The sequence below is a fragment of the Tursiops truncatus genome, chromosome 5, assembly GCF_011762595.2.
Source record: "Tursiops truncatus isolate mTurTru1 chromosome 5, mTurTru1.mat.Y, whole genome shotgun sequence".
NCBI classification, from domain to species: Eukaryota; Metazoa; Chordata; class Mammalia; order Artiodactyla; family Delphinidae; genus Tursiops; species Tursiops truncatus.
This window is the reverse complement of record NC_047038.1, coordinates 2,439,655-2,456,256: the sequence shown is the minus strand read 5'-3', so window position 1 is coordinate 2,456,256 and position 16,602 is coordinate 2,439,655. Positions and strand designations below refer to the sequence as shown.

Below are 16,602 nucleotides of genomic sequence, written 5' to 3'. Positions count from 1 at the left end.
GTGCCCGGCCTGCTCTGAGCGCAATTCACTCACTGAAAGGAAGACTTCCTATTCTGACACGTAGAATGCGCACCGAGGAGTGTTTAAAGTGTGGGCACCCGACTGGAGGAACGGAGACAAGACGCACCCCCGTGCTCTGCCCGCTTCTGCAGAGGGAAGCCATCTTGGAAGTCCTGCACCGCAGATGGGGCAGGCTGGGTCCCTGCATCACCACCTGGACCACTGCCTGCTGACCAGGAGCATCTGCCTTTCAGATCTGAACAGGAGGAGGAAGAAACATCTCTCCTCTGGGGGCCTTTATGCACTTTGCTATACTTATTTTGTTATAGGAGTTAGCCTAATGTAACTAATGAACAGGATAAGTGCATTAACTGTTAATAGCCAAGCAGCTGGGAACTGGTGCTTCTGACTAAGAGGGAGTAACAGGCACTGAATTTGCCCTTTTGCCTGAAACAACTAAACAACTGGATAAAATATAGGAAACAATGGTTCTCGAGATACTGGACATGAGGCAGGAAGGACAGCAGATCACCTTAATTCCAGGCACCTTAAAGCCTTTTCTGGAATAACACAGGCTACGATTTAAAACTAACTAAATATCATACTCAGCTGAGAAAAAGACTGAAATAATGCCATTTGCAGCAACATGGGTGGGCCTAGAGATTATCAAACTAAATGAAATAAGACAGAGAAAGACAACTATCATATGATATTACTTGTATGTGGAATCTAAAAAAAAAGATACAGGGACTTCCCTGGTGGCGCAGTGGTTAAGACTCCAAGCTCCCAATGCACGGGGCCCGGGTTCAATCCCTGGTCAGGGAACTAGATCCCACATGCCACAGGGCAACTAAGAGTTTGCATGCCACAACTAAGGAGCCCGCCTGCCGCAACTAAGACCCAGCGCAACCAAATAAATATATTTTTTTAAATAATAAAAATTTTAAAAAATGATACAAATGAACTTATTTACAAAACAGAAATAGACTCACAGACATGGAAAATGAACTTATGGTTACCGAAGGGGAAAGAGGGGGGAGCGATAAATTGGGAGTTTGGGATTAACAGTTATACACTACTATATATAACATACATAAACAACAAAGACCTACTGTATAGCACAGGGAACTATAATCAATATCTTGTAATAACCTATCATGGAAAAGAATCTGAAAAATAATATATATGTATATAAAACTAAAATACTTTGCTGTACACCTGAAACTAACACAACGTTATAAATCAACTATACTTCAATTTAAAAAAAGTAACTAAATATCAATTCCTGGGACTTCCCTGGCTGTCCAACGGTTAAGACTCCACACTTCCACCGTAGCGGGTACAGGTTCAATCCTGGGTCAGGAAACTAAGATCTAAGATCCCGCAAGCCGGCGTCCTCATCAACCCTCCACTTGGAATGCTCTCCTGTTACCTGAAAACTGGGTTTGCCTCTTAGTGGGTGTCAAGCCAAAACACACAATCAAGTCAAGTAGTGGGAGAAGGATTTATTACTTGCAGTAAGTAAGGAGAACATCGAGGCTACTTCCCAAAGCAGTGTCGCCCTGAACAGCAGAACTGGGGAAGCTTTAAGCTAAGGGAACATGCATATTCATGAGGGGGCTTGCGCAGGAGGAATTTAGCATAGAACTGGGGCAAGAGTCATCCTGGGTTGACAGTCCAGGTCTTAGTTGACTGAAGCCAGCAAAGATCAATATCGTCCATTCTCTGGCTCCAGTTAGTCTGGTGGCCAATTGTCCGAGGAGGTTCGGACCCTGTAAAAACAGCTCAAGGATATGTATCAGAATAATCTTTACCTTTGACACAGAACTGGGAGTCTTTATGACTGATTTAGTATCTCCGATACGGTTAAATGATTTTCCTGGCCTGGAAATAGCTGTTTGCTCTTACATTCTTTTGTTTCCTTAAAATCATTAACTCCTGAGACGTGTTCTTCTGCAAAGGCGAGCATTGTGGCCAGGCTGAGATTACAACATGGCCTACACCTAAAGTGGCTTCTCTTATGTCAAGAAGCCATGCCTGGTTCTCTTTCTTTGGGGTCTCCCTTGTCCCCCATCTGCCTGCACTCCCTCCCAGGCACAGTCCAGCGTCCTGACCAGATGGATTCACCCTGTCCCTTCTCAAACCATCCAAGCACCTAGGGGGTGCCTCTACCCGACCCTATAAGCTACTCGAGGGCCGCAATCTGCTTCTCACTCTTTCCCCGTTTCCTGCTCTTCCCCCAGGGAACTGACCGGCTCACCGGCCCCATCAAATTGGCCGCGTTCAGTTTTGCTCGATTTACGAAACAGCAGGTGGGAAGAAAGGAAACAGGTACACAAGTATCTCTAATACAGAACAAGTGCATAGAAGATAAGCGGGATGCAGTTCAAAGACAAGTGTTGGGGTGCCAGCGCTCCCTGGGTCACGGGGAAAGCTTCGGGGGGACGGGAGCGAGAAGGCTGTTTTCCTCTGACAAGTGAAGGAGTGGGCTGGGTGGGTCTAGGGTTCCCGACAGAGACACTGACGCTGGAGTGCCGAGCAGAGGCCACCTTCCAGAAACCATAATGACAAGGAAGGCTCAAGACCAAGGCAGATGACACAGAAACAATCTAAGGTGCGGCAGACACGCTCCCGATTTCTGAACTGTTTACTCTTTCTACGGAGTCGAAGGGAAAGGGCGCTCCGGTCAATCCGGGCTGCGCGGTCGGGGCTCTTTTCTCCACCAAGTCTCTAGCAACCCCGCAATCCCAGCTAGGGCAGCCCTAGTCGCAGTTGGTGGCTCCCGTCGTCACGAGGCCGCGGCGTGGTTGCCTAGGAAACGCCCGCGTGCCTCCGCAGGGCTCCCCGGGCCTTGTAGTCCGCCGGCCGCCTCTCTTGGACCGGCCACACGGGGAGAGACTACAACTCCCAGGAGGCAGCGCGGCGGGCCCTGGGGGCGGGGCGGGTCCTGGTGGGCGGGTCCGGCCTAGGGCCTTTTCCCTCCCGCAGCTCTTAGGGTCTCCGCGTCTGGAGGAGGAAGATGGCGTCTGGGAGGGCTCGAACCTGGCTGCGGGAGCTCCGGCCGCCGCCGCTGCTCCTGTTGCTGCTGCTCCTTGGGCCGTGGCCGGCGGCGGGCCACGGCGGCAAGTACTCGCGAGAGAAGAATGAGCCCGAGCCTTCTTCGAAGCGCGAGCCCGGGGGGGAGTTCCGCATGGAGAAGCTGAACCAGCTGTGGGAGAAGGCCCAGCGGGTGAGCGGCGGCCGGGCCCCTCTACGTCGGGGGTCCGCGGGGCCGGGGCTTCCTCTACCTCGGGGGTCCGCGGGGCCGGGGCTTCCTCTACCTCGGGGGTCCGCGGGGCCGGGGCTTTCTCTAGTTTCGGGGGTCCGTGGGGCAGGGGCTTCCTTTAATCCTGGGATCGGCGGAGCCCGGGCCAGGGTCTCTTCTAATCCCGGGGTCCCCGGGGCCCGGGTCTCCTCTAACTTTGGGGGTCTACGGGGCCGGGGCCTTGAGCCTTTGACAGCCTCACAGAGGTAGGTGTGGGTACCCCTTGCCTTGCGCCTCCGGGAAGAGGGACCCTGGCCTGGTGATGACAGGCGAAGACTTGGGAGGCCTTGGTGCCTGGGCAGAAGGGCCGCCCCGCCAGTTTGAACTGGCAGCTTTGCAGCTGAGGCCGAGATCCCTCCCTGCAGGCAGACCCAGGTCTCCTGCCTTGCACGTTTTTGCCTTTTCTCCTACGTTGTATTTCTCTGTATGGAGAAACAAGAAAAACAGGTGACGCTGAGCACGGAGACAAGCCCAAGGACAGCGGAAATCCTAGAAGCAAAAGCCAGTTCTTGTTAAATCGGGTGAGGGGATGTGGTGAGGTGAGAGGAGAACACCCGAAACTTAGGACGCTAGTGAACTAAATCTAAATCCAGCTGTGCTCATTTTAGAGAAGAAAGCAAGAAAGCCCAGAGGGCAAAGGACGCCTCCAAGGTCACTCCGCCTGGGGGTAGAATTGGGACTACCCCTTGCTGCTTGGGGTGTGACCTGGACCCCGCCGCCTCCTCGTTAACATAGCGGCCCCTCCTTTGTTGGGTGGGGTTTGTTTTTAGTGAAATGGGTATTTACAAACGTCCCCCAACCCTCTGGGCCACAGCGTCTTCATGAGATCCAGGCTTCCACTTTTAAGCATTCCTGAGTCCTTGAGAAGGAGAGTAAAACAAAGTAAGGACTGAGTTTTGGAAGAGAGGGGAAAACGGCTGGAAGGAAAGTCGGAGGGAAGGGTAAGGGCTGGGGAAGGGATGTGGCAGGGGGACTGCAGGGCAGGCAGGGGCGGGTGGATGCCCCCAGGCCCAGCGCTGTTCCCAGACCAGTGGCCCTGAGGATCCTGCTGGGGGCCCAGCTGTCAGGACCCACTGTGTGTGTGCAGCCTTCCCGGGTAAGAGAGAGCACTCTGGGCTGGAGAAGCAGGGGGGGGCTTCCTGGAGGAAGGGGACCTTGTGTCCAGGAACCTGCCCTGAGCCCTTCTGCTTGCAGGGCTGTCCTGGTCAGCCCCGCCTTGTCTGTCCAGATGCTGCTTTGCATCTGCCCAGCCTGGGCAGCCTCTTCACACCTCCTGGCTGTCACCTGCCCTCAAGCTGCACCCGCCTGAACCGCCCCCCCGCCCCCATGCTCAGTGCACTGCTGACCTGGGCAGCCTCAGGTCACATCTGTCCGAGAGAGTCTGAATCGGTTCTGCAGGAACCCCAACCCTGCCCCAGCCTTGGACGGACGGGCCTTGGACTGGATGACCTTTCCGGGCCCCTTGGCCCTGAATTCTACAATTGCACGTACAAGTCTCTTCTGCTGAACGAAATGTGCAGACCTTCCAGGGTGGGGTCCATGCCTGTTGGCATTTTCTGGGTCCCTCCTCACATCCGGACGCCTCGCGTGGGTAGGCAGACCCACAGAATACAAGCTGGCCTGTCCCGGGCTCTCTACGCTGAGAAGCTTCAAGGGCGGCGGCGGAGCTGGTCCCGGGTGGCGAGCTGTGCAGTCCTCCCGGTGCCGGGCTGGGGTGGGCACTGCCGCTGCTCAGAGCCGGTGCCCAGGGCGGTGTGGGGCACCCGGCACACCTGTGCCAGGGTTTTCAGCCTTGGATAATTTGCTCTCTGGAAACATCAAGTGTTTCTTTGTTTTCTAAACATGAAACGATCTCATAGCATGTCATGCCTAGCGTGTACCCAGGGTGAGGGAGAGGAGTCTGATGAAGGCGCCCGCCTCGCCCTCTCTTTCCAGCCCACCTTCTACGGGGGTGGGGGCAAGTCCCGCCTTGGTCCACAGATGCCGTGGTAGGGGCCTCCCCACCGTGAGACCAGACCAGGGAGCTGCTGGTGTTGCTTCATCACAGCCCAGCACCTCCAGTCTTGACTTGCTGTGAAACTGTGCAGTGCCTTTTGATCCAGGCGCTTTGGAAGAGCTGTGGGCCAGGCGGCAGTCTTGTGACCTCTCCGGGGTGTTGCAAGGCTCCTGAGCAGGGAGGGGCCGGAGCCGCCCTTGGAGCTTTGGGGGGTGGGTGAAGCCGTGGGAAGTCATCCCAAGGGGTGCCCCTGTGGAGATGTCTGGTTGGCGTCTCCCTCCCGGGGTTGCTGCGTGTGCACGCGCACGCGTGTGTGTGTGTGTGTGTGTGTGTGTGTGTGTGTGTGTGTGAGTGATAAGAACTTAAGGTAGATCTACCCTCTTAGCGAATTTTTAAATAATAAGTATGCAGTGTAAATAGTGGAGGGTGTTGCGCTGTGCAGAGCCTCGGGACTCGCATAACTGCCTTTGTGCCCTTTGACCCGCACCTTGCACCCCTCCTGGCTGTTGTGAATAGTGCTGCGGTGAGCATGCGACCCCAGATCTTTCTTCAAGGTCCTGATTTCAGTTCCTTTGCTGGATCACAGTGTATTGATGGTTCTCGTCTTCATTTTTGAGGAACCTCTGTACTGTTCTCCACAGTGGCCGCGCCAATTTTGCATTCCCAGCAGCAGTGCACGAGGGTTCCCTTTTCTCATCCTCACCAACAGTTGTTGTTTTCTGTTTGTTTCCCATAGTAACCGTCCTAATGGGTGTGAGGCGGTACCTCACTGGGGTTGGATTTGCTTTTCCCCGATGAGTCGGGATGTGGAGCATCTTTCCAAGTGCCTGTCAGCCATTTGTATGTTGTGTTTGGAGCAATATTTATTCAAGGTCTTCACCTATGTTTTAAAAAATCAGGTCATTACTTCTGTTCAACGTAGTTGTGGAAGTTCTAGTCAGAACAGCTAGGGAAGTAAAAAGAAATAAAAGTCATCCAAAAAAATAAAAAATAAAAGTCATCCAAATCAGAAAGGAGGAGGTAAAGGTGTGTGTCTGCAGGTGATGTGACCTTATGCAGAGAACCCTGAAGACTGCAGGAGAGAACTCAGATCTAGTTAACAGTCACCGCGGCTGCAGGATGCGGAAGCAACATACAAGCCTCGGCTGCATTTCTGTACGCCAGCGTCAAACTCTGAAAAGGAAATTAACGAAACAATCCCATTTACGGTAGCAGCAGAAGGGATAAAGTACCCAGTGACATTTCGCCATGTGTCCTGGGCCAGTTCTTAACCTCCCTGGGCCTCAGTTTACCCGAGCAGCCTGCAGGGTGATGGTGAAAGTTGCAGAGGCAGAGGAGAAGGTGCCGGGCTCGTGAGGCCCCTGGCTGAGAGCAGCTCCGTGGAGGGCGCCATGCGCACCCTGAGCCTTGGGCCGAGGGTGTCCGGGATGTGGGCCCAGCGGCGACGGCCGCTGACGAGCGGCTTCCTCCTGCCCAGCTGCTTGTCTCCTGGTTGTAGGTGATTTACTCCGCTTTAATATTTGACAGAGGCTGCTCTGCATTTGGAGTTATTAACCAGTTCTTTTCACATGAGCCATTAACAGTTAACTTCAAGTTAAGGAGGTTAGAAGGGTCCGGAGAGTGGCCTTCTTTGCCTGGGCTCCGTGCCTGCTGTTGGGGGCAGCACTGTCACCCGGGGCATCTCCAGCCCTGAGCCCGCGGGCCTCCACGCTTCAGAGGAAGGCTGGCACCAGATCACGACTCACCGTTGTGAGACGCAGAGCCTCGGACGCTGCTGGGCACCAGTCTGCAGCTCGGGGCTCCGGCCCGGACGTTGGCGCCCGGGGAGGTGGACAGCCAGGAAGGTGTGCAGGGGGCAGGTCCCAGCGGCCTCGCCCACTGTCCTGTCATCTGTGGGGAGCGCCTGCCTGGGGTGGCACAGTCATCCGGGGAGCCGATGCGCCCAAGGGCTACCTGGGGGGAGCCCCGCACTCGCAGCCTCCCCAGGGCCCCGGCTGGGAACGTGAGGCGTCCTGCGACAGGAGCCCCTGGGCCACCAGCACCTGCACACTCAGGCCGCTAGTGGCGGGCGGCTCCCTGGGGACCTGGGATCTGACGAGGCTGGAGAGCGGCCTCGGGGTGTAAGGGCCGGTGGTTTTCGGGCTGCGGGCAGAGGTCCCTTTGAGGCTCTCGTGCGGGGGCACATGCGGGACTTTGGCCGCCTGGGACCCCGGCACAGTCTCCCTGTCGCTGGCGTCTGCTCTCCGAGGTCAGCGTCTCCCGGGCTGTCGCTGGTCCTCGTGCAGCTGGGGGTCACATGTCCTCTTCTCCCCCGTAGCTTGATCTACCTCCTCTGAAGTTGTCCGAGCTCCATGCTGACCTGAAGATACAAGAACGGGACGAGTTCAAGTGGAAGAAATTGAAGGCTGAAGGCCTGGATGAAGACGGAGAGAAGGAGGCGAAGCTCGCCCGCGGGCTCAGCGGTACGTCTCTTCTCAGCCCAGGGGCGGCAGTCGCCCAGGCTTGGGCCCCAGCTTCTTACTCTGACTTGGTTTGAGTAAGAGTCGGGGCTGTCCTCGTGAGCCTGGCCCTGGCATGGTGACCCTCAGCCGTGGGCAGGCACAGCTGCCGGGCTGTCCTGTGCGGGCTCTTGGCACGTGGGAGGGAGGGCCAGGGCGAGGACGTCTGGCCGCGTTAGCGCACAAGCAACCAGGGCTGCTTGGTCCAGGGAGGCGGCTGGGATGGCCAGATGCCCACGGTCACCTGCACGAGGAAGCAGGGGTGTTCCCAGGGTCTGGCCGTGTGAAGAGCACTGCCCCCGCCGGTCCGAGCCTTGTGGCCCCTGTGGCCCACCCTGCATCTAGGGCTCCCAGTGCGTCCAGGTGGCCTGGGGCTGGGAGATGGAGGAGGGTGGGGGGCAGGGAGAGCCCCCTGCCCGTGATGCCCGCACCGCAGGCTGGACACCAGGGACACACACTCTTCACAGCTTACTCTCAAGGCTTCCAGTGGGCTGAGCTGCTGGGCAGGGTGAGTTCTGAGGCACAGGCCGTGTAGACAGGGAAGTGAAGCCCCAGGAGGTGAGGTCAGGCTGAGCGGGGCGCTCCCTGGGCTGGCTCAGCTGAGGGTGGGCCCCCGTGGGGACCACTTGTGTTCAGCGCTTGTCAGAGGAGGTGCTGGGGGTCAGGGGTCAGGTGGGCCACTGCTCGGATGAGGACCTCAGGGATGGAGCACAGGGGAAAGGGGAGCCCGGATCCAGAGAGGCCCGGGTGAGGCCTGGAGGGGACAGTGGGGACTGTCTGCAGATGGGAGGAAGGACGCCCAGTCCTTCAGAGCAGGGAGGGTGGGGCAGGCCCACTCCCAACTCAGGAGGTAGGTGTGGGGCGCGAGGAGATGCTGGGAGGGGCGTCCTCCAGGGCAGACCCAGCAGCCCGGCCCTGCTGAGGAGCGCTCCTTCCGGGTCCACTAGGCATCCGCCGCATCATGTTGGCGACGATGGTGCTGAGACGCAGGCCCCCATCTGGCGCAGAGGCTATGGGCGGCACTGTGTCCTGGGCGCTACTGACAGACGACACCTGGTCGCTGTCCCACGGTGACCGGCCAGCAGCAGGCTGGAGCCAGTGTCCCCTCCTGTCTACCGCTGTTAACCTTTCACCGGAAGCTGCCGACGCTGAGGTTTCTCCTTGTAGAAAATCTTTTCTGCAAATAAAAGTATGACTTAGGCCGTGGCAGAGCTTCCCCTGGCCACCGCCCCGTCCATTCTGTGGACCGTCGTCCTCTCCCGCCCTCGCTGGAGTTCGCCCCACGACACAAACGGGCTGCAGGTTTTGGTTTTGCAAACCTGTGAAGCTGGTCCTAAAGGCGGTCCCGGGGATGCTGAGCCCGTCCTGCCGCACTGCGCTCTCCCCCGTGGGTCGGGACAGAGGGATCGGCCGGAAGCGCGCGGCCCCGAGGCCGCCAGTGTGCGCGGGGGCGTTGCTGGAGGAGGATCCCCGGTTTGTTCGCGCTCCTTCCGCTGGGTCCTGAGTGGGCAGGAGAGCTGGGCGGGCGGCGGAGGGGCGGCCCCCAGACCACGGCCTCGAGCCCCTCCTGTGCCCTCCTAGTCATCCTGGCCAAGTACGGTCTGGACGGGAGGAAGGACGCCCGGGCCGTGAGCAGCAACTCCATCAGCCACGGCCCCGCCGACCACAGCCTGGAGGACCCCCGGCTGGAGAAGCTGTGGCACAAGGTACCCTCGCGCTGCCGTCCGCCCTGGAGGCGTCAGGCCTTGGCCTTTGGTTTTCTGCCCCTGCGTCCCCTAGCGAAGGGGGATGAAGGCCGAGAGCTGGGCCTGAGTACTCCACCCGGGAGCAAGGGTCATGCCTGGCCTGCGGGAGTGATCCACAGGGGCACCCGTGTAGCTAACCCCAGGCGGGCAGGCTGCACCCCGAGGCGTGGACAGGTGGGCTCGGCCTATGGGGGGACCCCAAGGCGTGGACAGGTGAGCACAGCCCGTGGGGGTGTTCACTGGGGGTGGCTTTCCTTCCAGGCGAAGACCTCTGGGAAGTTCTCCAGTGAAGAACTGGACAAGCTGTGGCGGGAGCTCCAGCATCACAAAGAGAAGGTCCACGAGTACAACGTCCTGCTGGAGACCCTGAGCAGGACCGAAGGTGCCCCCGCAGGCGGCCCTGGCTCCAGAGCGTTCCAGAACAGAGCTGCTGGGGGGTTGGGGGCAGTGCCGTGCTGTCAGGCCTCCCTGCTTTCCGAGCAGGAATCTCGGCGTTTAGGAGCCCGTCAGGGTGCCCATGCACGTCTGTGAGCGTGGGTTCAGATGAATCCGTTCTGCGGTGACATGGGCCACCTCTCCTGTCACCGCCGGCCTGACTTCAGGGGGACTTGTGGGGGGCTCGGGACCCGCCCTGAGAGAGCAGTGGGGGTGGGGCTGCGGTGGCTCCACGACAGCTAGACGAGCTTAGACGGAGCTCCGGGCGGCTCAGGCCCGGGCCCTCACGGCCTCCTGCCTCGGGCTCCCGCAGAAATCCACGAGAACGTCATCAGCCCCGTTGACGTGAGCCGCGTCAAGGAGGACGCGCTGCAGGTGGGCCACGCCGAGCTGAAGGACAAGCTGCGGGACATCAGCCAGGGCTTCGACCGCCTGCGGAGAGTCAGCCACCAGGGCTACGGCGACCAGGCCGGTGAGCCCCGCCCCGCTGCCCGGCGCCCGGGAGACGGCAGCAGAGCCCCTGCAGCCCCTCCACTCCCAGGGCCATGCCTGGGCTGCTTTCTCCCTCCTGGAAGGTGCACGCACCTTTATTCTAGCCTCACGCGTCCTTTAACCCTCACGGTGGCCCCCGCCCCGCGCGTTGGGATGGCTGCTCTGCTCCTGTGCAGACAGCTCGCTGCTCGGGCCGAGGCCGGAGCTCCTCGCTGGGTGCCGCCCCCTGGAGGATGGCCTGGGTCTCTGCGCGCGTCTCCTGCAGCTCATGCCTGGTGCGGGCTTGCCGGGAGTCGGCCAGGTGCTCTTTGTACCGTCTTCTGTCACCCGTCCGTTCCTTCTCCGGCCTGTTCCCTGAGCACTGGCCACATGGCGGGTGCTGCTGTCGACGCGGGGTGTGTGCAGTGGGGACGTGAGGTGGGCTCCCTGCTCCTCCGCATGGCCCGGGTGCCCCGGGGCACGACTCTGCCCTGCTGGGCTCGCCCGTCTGCCATGGAGAGGGGACCAGGCCACCGTGTGGACCCGCTGTGCTGATCTGCTCAACTGCCATGGAGCAGGGACCCCAAGGGCCTGGCCGTGCAGAGGAGCGGGGCAGCTGAGGCTGTGCCTCGGCCCCCCCCGCTCCCGGGGCTGCACCCAGCCGGACCCTGCTGCTGGCCTGCCAAGTCCTGCCAGCAGCGTCCCAGGGCCCCGGGCAGCAGGGAGGGTCCGCCGGTGGGGAGGTGGGGCAGCTGGTGAGATGACCGCTGGGCGGGCCGCCGTGGCCACTTGCTCCCAGCCGCCTCCAGCCGTGGGAGGGAGGTGGGTGACAAGGCTGCACCGTTGCCACGTGCTCTCGGGAGCGGTGGCTGAAGTCACAGCGTCCCTTCCGTTGGGTTTACTTCGCTTCAGAGCTACAGGGACAGGCAGCGCCTGAGCCTCAGCGCGGAACTGTGGGCAGGGGGACCCGCAGTCTGAGCCTCACCCCCCACCCCCGAGCACTCCTGCTCGCTCGCGCAAGGGCTCCTGCGCCCGGGCAGCAGCGGCTCGACCAGGGGCTGCTGAGGGCATCACCGAGGCCCCACCCCGCGGGTCCTGGGAACTGCAGACTGAGCGTGTGTGGAAGGTGTGCTCGGTCGGCTGCCAGAGGACGCTTGCACTGTGCACGAGCACCGTGCACTGTGCAGGTGGCCTGCGTGGCCCTGCGCGTCCCGGGCTGCCGCCGTGCGGGTCACCGAGCCTGCCTTTGCTCCTTCACAGGGTTCGAGGAGCCTCGGGTGCTGGACCTGTGGGACATGGCGCAGTCAGCCAACTTCACCGAGAAGGAGCTGGAGGCCTTCCGGGTAGGGGCGGCGTCTCTCCCAGCGGACTCTCTGAGAACGTGGGCAAGGTCCTCTTCTTTAGTCCTAGCCGATCAGCGTTTTCACGGGAACGTTCTCTCTCCTTGCCGTCTGTGTCCCTCCGCTGCCCCGGGTGGCGGCCCGTGTGGGACGAAGCTGGTCTCCAGTGAACACAGTGTGGCTTCAGGGCATCTGCTTAGCTCTGGGCGCACTAGGCACGAGCTGGGGCTTGTGGGATGAGCGGATTGACAGCGATTTGGAGGGGGAGCCAGCAGGACCCTGCAGGGCCGCAGTGCTCGGCCCGGAGGGAGGAAGGGTCTGGGTCACCTGGGCCTCCAGGTGGGTTCTGCTGTGGCAAAGCTGCCACGGGGCAGGGGGTCAGGGATCGAGGACGGGCACAGGCCCGTGGGCGTGAAGCTTCCGTCTCCTTGGACAGGAGCGCAGGGGGAGGGGAGCCTGCCCGGGGCCTGGGGGGTTAGGATCGCCGACACATTCCGCAGACATCTTGACGTGGGCCTGGGGGCGCTGGGGGAGTGTAGGGGTCGGGCCTGGAGGCCCACCTGCGCTGGGGCGGGGGGAGCCTGGAGGCCTGTGGGGTGGAGAGGACGGGGCCAGTGCAGGGCTCAGCTCAGGCTGGATGTGGGGTCAGGGCCAGAGGGGACCAGAGGCTTGGCAGGCGCCATTTACCTAGAGGGTGAGGGGTCCCTGGGAGTGGGGAGGGGGCGCATAGGGTGCGACCCTCGGCCCCTGAAGGCCGTCAGGTCCTGCTGGGGCCCTTTAGAGGGAAAGGCTGCTCACCTGATTTCCATGTGTGCTGCTTCGTGATGGCATGGCAGCCAGGACACCCTCCACCCGAGCCTGCCGTCCCGCTCGGCCCCCAGAGCTGCCCCGGGCGGGCTGCACGGGGAATGGGCGCAGGGTTGCAGCCTTCAGGGCGGGGCAGCCCCGGCCCTGGCCTGCCGCCTCTGTGCCTTTTGCACAGGGATGTGTTATCTATTCAAAAATAAACGAAACTTAAGCGTGCAGCCACCTGCCCTGGGTGGTCTCCTGAAGCAGCCGTGAAATTCCATCAGGGACCCTAGGGTGGTAGTAAGAGCGTGTTGGGGTAATTCAGTTGTTTCAACATTATTCTAGGAAGAGCTTAAGCACTTCGAAGCCAAAATTGAAAAGCATAACCACTACCAGAAGCAGCTGGAAATTTCTCATCAAAAACTGAAACACGTGGAGAGCTTAGGAGACCAGGAGCACGTCAGCCGGAACAGGGAACGGTACGCCGTGTTGGAGGAGAAGACCAAGGAGCTGGGCTACAAGGTGGGTGTGCGGCCGCCGGCCAGGCCTCCGCGGGACGGGCACGTGACAGTTCCGTCAGCGCCAGCGCGCCGGCCCCCTGGCCCCCCGGCCGCCCCTCCCTGGGCCTCAGCCCCCCTCTGCAGAGGGGACGGGATTGTCTCGCCCTCGCAGAGCTTGGTGGGAGCAACCACGCAGCTGCTCCTGCTGGGGGACTGCGCAGCCCTGAAGGGGGTCAGCTGCAGGGGGTGGGGGGACAGGGACTGCCCAGGCCTCCCCACCCCCACCTGCCTCTGGGTCTGTTTAGGGCCGGGCTCTGAACCAGGTGAGCAGGGAAGAGGTGCACACGCGCGAGGCGGGTGGGCGGGCAGCCAGGGCTGGAGCCGGGCCCTTCCAGCCGCACCACTGGCATCCTGGCCCCCAAACATGTGGCCTGGCACTGGCTCTGAAGGTCCTGCGCTCCTGCGAGCTGCCCACGTGGCTTTGGAGGCTCCTGAGTGGACGCGGGAGCCAGCGGTTTCCCAGGCGTTCGGCCTGGGGCGCAAGGAGACCATACTTGGCTCCAGAGTAGCGGCAGGGGTCCCATGCAGGGCGCTCCTCGCGTGCAGCTCAGTGGGGCTTGCAGATACCCTAAATGGGGGCGCTGGCTGCATTATGGGGTGACGTGTGAACGCCAGACAGTGCTCAGGTGTGCAGGACATGGAGACTGAAGCACCAGCAGGGCCGCTGCCCGCCCTCCCCTGGCCATTCGTGGTGAACCCACAAGTCCAGGCACTTTCCAGCCACTAAGACGTGAGGGCCCGTCTGCAGCAGAGCCTCTGGTTCAGGTTAAGAGAAAAGGAGGGGCGGGTGGTGTGGACCCTCTGCAGAGCCAGCAGCACGAGCATGGTACGTCGCCACAGACGCCCAGGAAATTCAAAACAGAGGAGCTGGGCCCTGGAGGGAGCCTCCTTTGTGCCTTTTGCGCAGGGATGTGTTATCTATTCAAAAATAAGTGAAACTGGGCTTCCCTGGTGGCACAGTGGTTTAGAGTCCGCCTGCCGATGCAGGGGACGCGGGTTCGTGCCCCGGTCCGGGAAGATCCCACATGCCGCGGAGCGGCTGGGCCCGTGAGCCATGGCCGCTGGGCCTGAGCGTCCGGAGCCTGTGCTCTGCAATGGGAGAGGCCACAACAGTGAGAGGCCCGCGTACCGCAAAAAATAAATAAATAAAATAAACGAAACTTAAAAAGTGAAGAAGACCAAAGTACCGAGCAGGAGGGGAGCGTGTGGATTCTTTCCTGTGTTTGGCAGAGCCGAGCGGGGCGAAGCCAGGCACCCCTCGTGGGCGTCCACCTGCAGGTCACACCGTGGTGGACTGCACAGCGGGGATGAAGAGGGAACTGGGGCTCCTGGCTCCCCCAACCGTGGAGAAGGGGCTCTGACACGCTGTGAGCACCGGGGCTGCTGGAGGAGACCTCCCCAGGTCCCCGCCCGGCCCGGGCTCCTGCGCGGGAGGCCGGCAGCACCAGCCCGCGGGGCTCTGAACTAGGAACAGAAAGAGCAGAGCCCAGGCCCTCGGGCCGCCGCGGCGGCACCCGCCATCATGTGACGAGGACAAGCTGGCAGGAGCCGCGGACAAGTCGGGGTCTTCATTTGCTGCTTTTGAAATGATGTACCGTAGGCAGCCTGCCACGACAGGCCCCTCAGCCCACGGGGTCACCCCCAGAGCATGAAGCTCTGGTGACTGGAGGGGACCGTGGTGCTGGGCCCTGTAGGACGTTACCTATGTGAGCCCCGTACATGTGCTGCCGGCAGGAGCCTCACCTCAGACCTAGAGGTGTGCAGACTGAAAGTGAGCGGGTGGAAAAAGGTATTCCACACAGTGGAAATCAAAGCCAGGACAGCAGTACTCACACCAGACGAAATAGACTTGAAAACAAAGACTGTAACAGGAGACAAAGGTAGGCATTACATGATGGGATCAATCCAAGAAGACACGTAACAACTGTTTAAATGTAAGTGCACCCAACATGGGAGCAACTATGACCAGGCATAAAGGGAGACACTGACAGTAACACTAATAGTGGGGGACTTTGCCACCCCCTTACCTCAGTGGACAGATGATCCAGACAGAAGGTCAGTAAGGAAACACAGGCCTTAAGCAACGCATCAGACCAGATGAACGCTGTAGACACCTATAGAGCATTCCAGCGAAAAGCAGAATACACGTCCTTCTCAAGTGCACACAGGACATTCTCCAGGACAGATCACATGCTGGGCCACACAACAAGCCTCAGTAAATATAAGAAAATCATATCAAGCATTTTTTCCAACACACGAGATTGAGACTAGAAATAAACTACAAGAAAAAAAAAACTCCAAAAAACACAAGCACATAGAGGCTAAACGGTATGCTACTCAACAATCAGTGGGTCTCTGAAGAAATGAAAGAAATTTAAAAATACCTGAAGACAAGCAAAAAGACAACTTTCCCGAACCTAGAGGACACAGCAAAAAGGGAAGTGTATTGCAATGCAGATCTACCTCAGGAAGTAAGAGTCTCGAATAAACAACCTAACCTTACAGTTGAATTAGAAAAAGAACAGACAAAACCCAAAGTTAGTAGAAGGAAAGGAATCAGGAGGATCAGAACAGAAATAAAGACAAAAAAAAAATAGAAAAGATCAGTGAAATTAGGAGCTGGTTCTTTGGAAAGATAAGCAAAGCTGATAAACCTTTATCCGGACTCATCAAGAAGCAAACGAGAATGGGCCCAAATCAACGAAAGCGGAAACGCGGACGCGGGGGTGGAGAGCAGGAGCAGCGCTGTTCCTCGCTCCGCTGTTCCTGACGTGCCTTGGGGGCTGTTTGTGGCCAGCGAGCTGCCTTTATGATTTATTTACGATCGGCTCTGGATGGGAGGGTACCGGACAGCAGGATCACCCAGCTGAGAGTTTTCGGCGACGGGCTGCGTGTCTCGGGTCAGGAGCAGATCTGCTAACTGGTTCACCTGTGCTGTCCCCGCAGGTAAAGAAGCATTTGCAGGACCTGTCCAGCCGCATCTCCAGGGCTCGCCACAACGAGCTCTGAGGCCCCGGAGCCTGGCCGGCGGCACAGAGGAGGCGCCAGCTGCCTGGGGCTCCTGAAGACGGGCCTGGGTGCTCAGGGGTGGCGTGTCACCAGCAGAACCTCAGGGCGGGCACGAGGGGGACGGGCCACGAGGGGCCTGAGCAGGAGGGATAACGCCGCCGGCCGGGAAGAGGAGCCCCATGATCCCGCCCCGCCCACCCCTGGCTGGTGGCCCTCTGCCTTCAGCGCAGCCAGCCGTCACCTCTGTTGAGAATGCAGTTCCCAGCTGCCCGTGGAGTGGTGGTCCCCTATGCTACAAGGTCACAGTTTGCGTCAAAATCTTAAAAATCTGCCACTGGAAATACTATGTACAGAAGTCCTTACAAATACATTGCAGTATTTAATTAAACCTTGAGGTCACTGAGGCGTCACTGGGTCCCATCTCGCTGTGTCTGCTGGGCCGGGGGACTTCAGCC

General features: G+C 59.6%; 1 protein-coding gene across 1 annotated transcript; it reads left to right on the top strand.

Moving 5' to 3' along the window:
- Window positions 1–2,984: 2,984 nt before the first annotated feature.
- Window positions 2,985–16,552, top strand: LRPAP1 (LDL receptor related protein associated protein 1). The gene is made up of 8 exons (XM_033856602.2): window positions 2,985–3,229; window positions 7,618–7,762; window positions 9,380–9,504; window positions 9,805–9,925; window positions 10,292–10,450; window positions 11,710–11,792; window positions 12,924–13,100; window positions 16,085–16,552. Exons 1-8 carry the CDS (start codon window positions 3,020–3,022, stop codon window positions 16,145–16,147), a joined length of 1,083 nt encoding a protein of 360 aa, XP_033712493.1. The 5' UTR covers window positions 2,985–3,019; the 3' UTR covers window positions 16,148–16,552.
- Window positions 16,553–16,602: the final 50 nt, after the last annotated feature.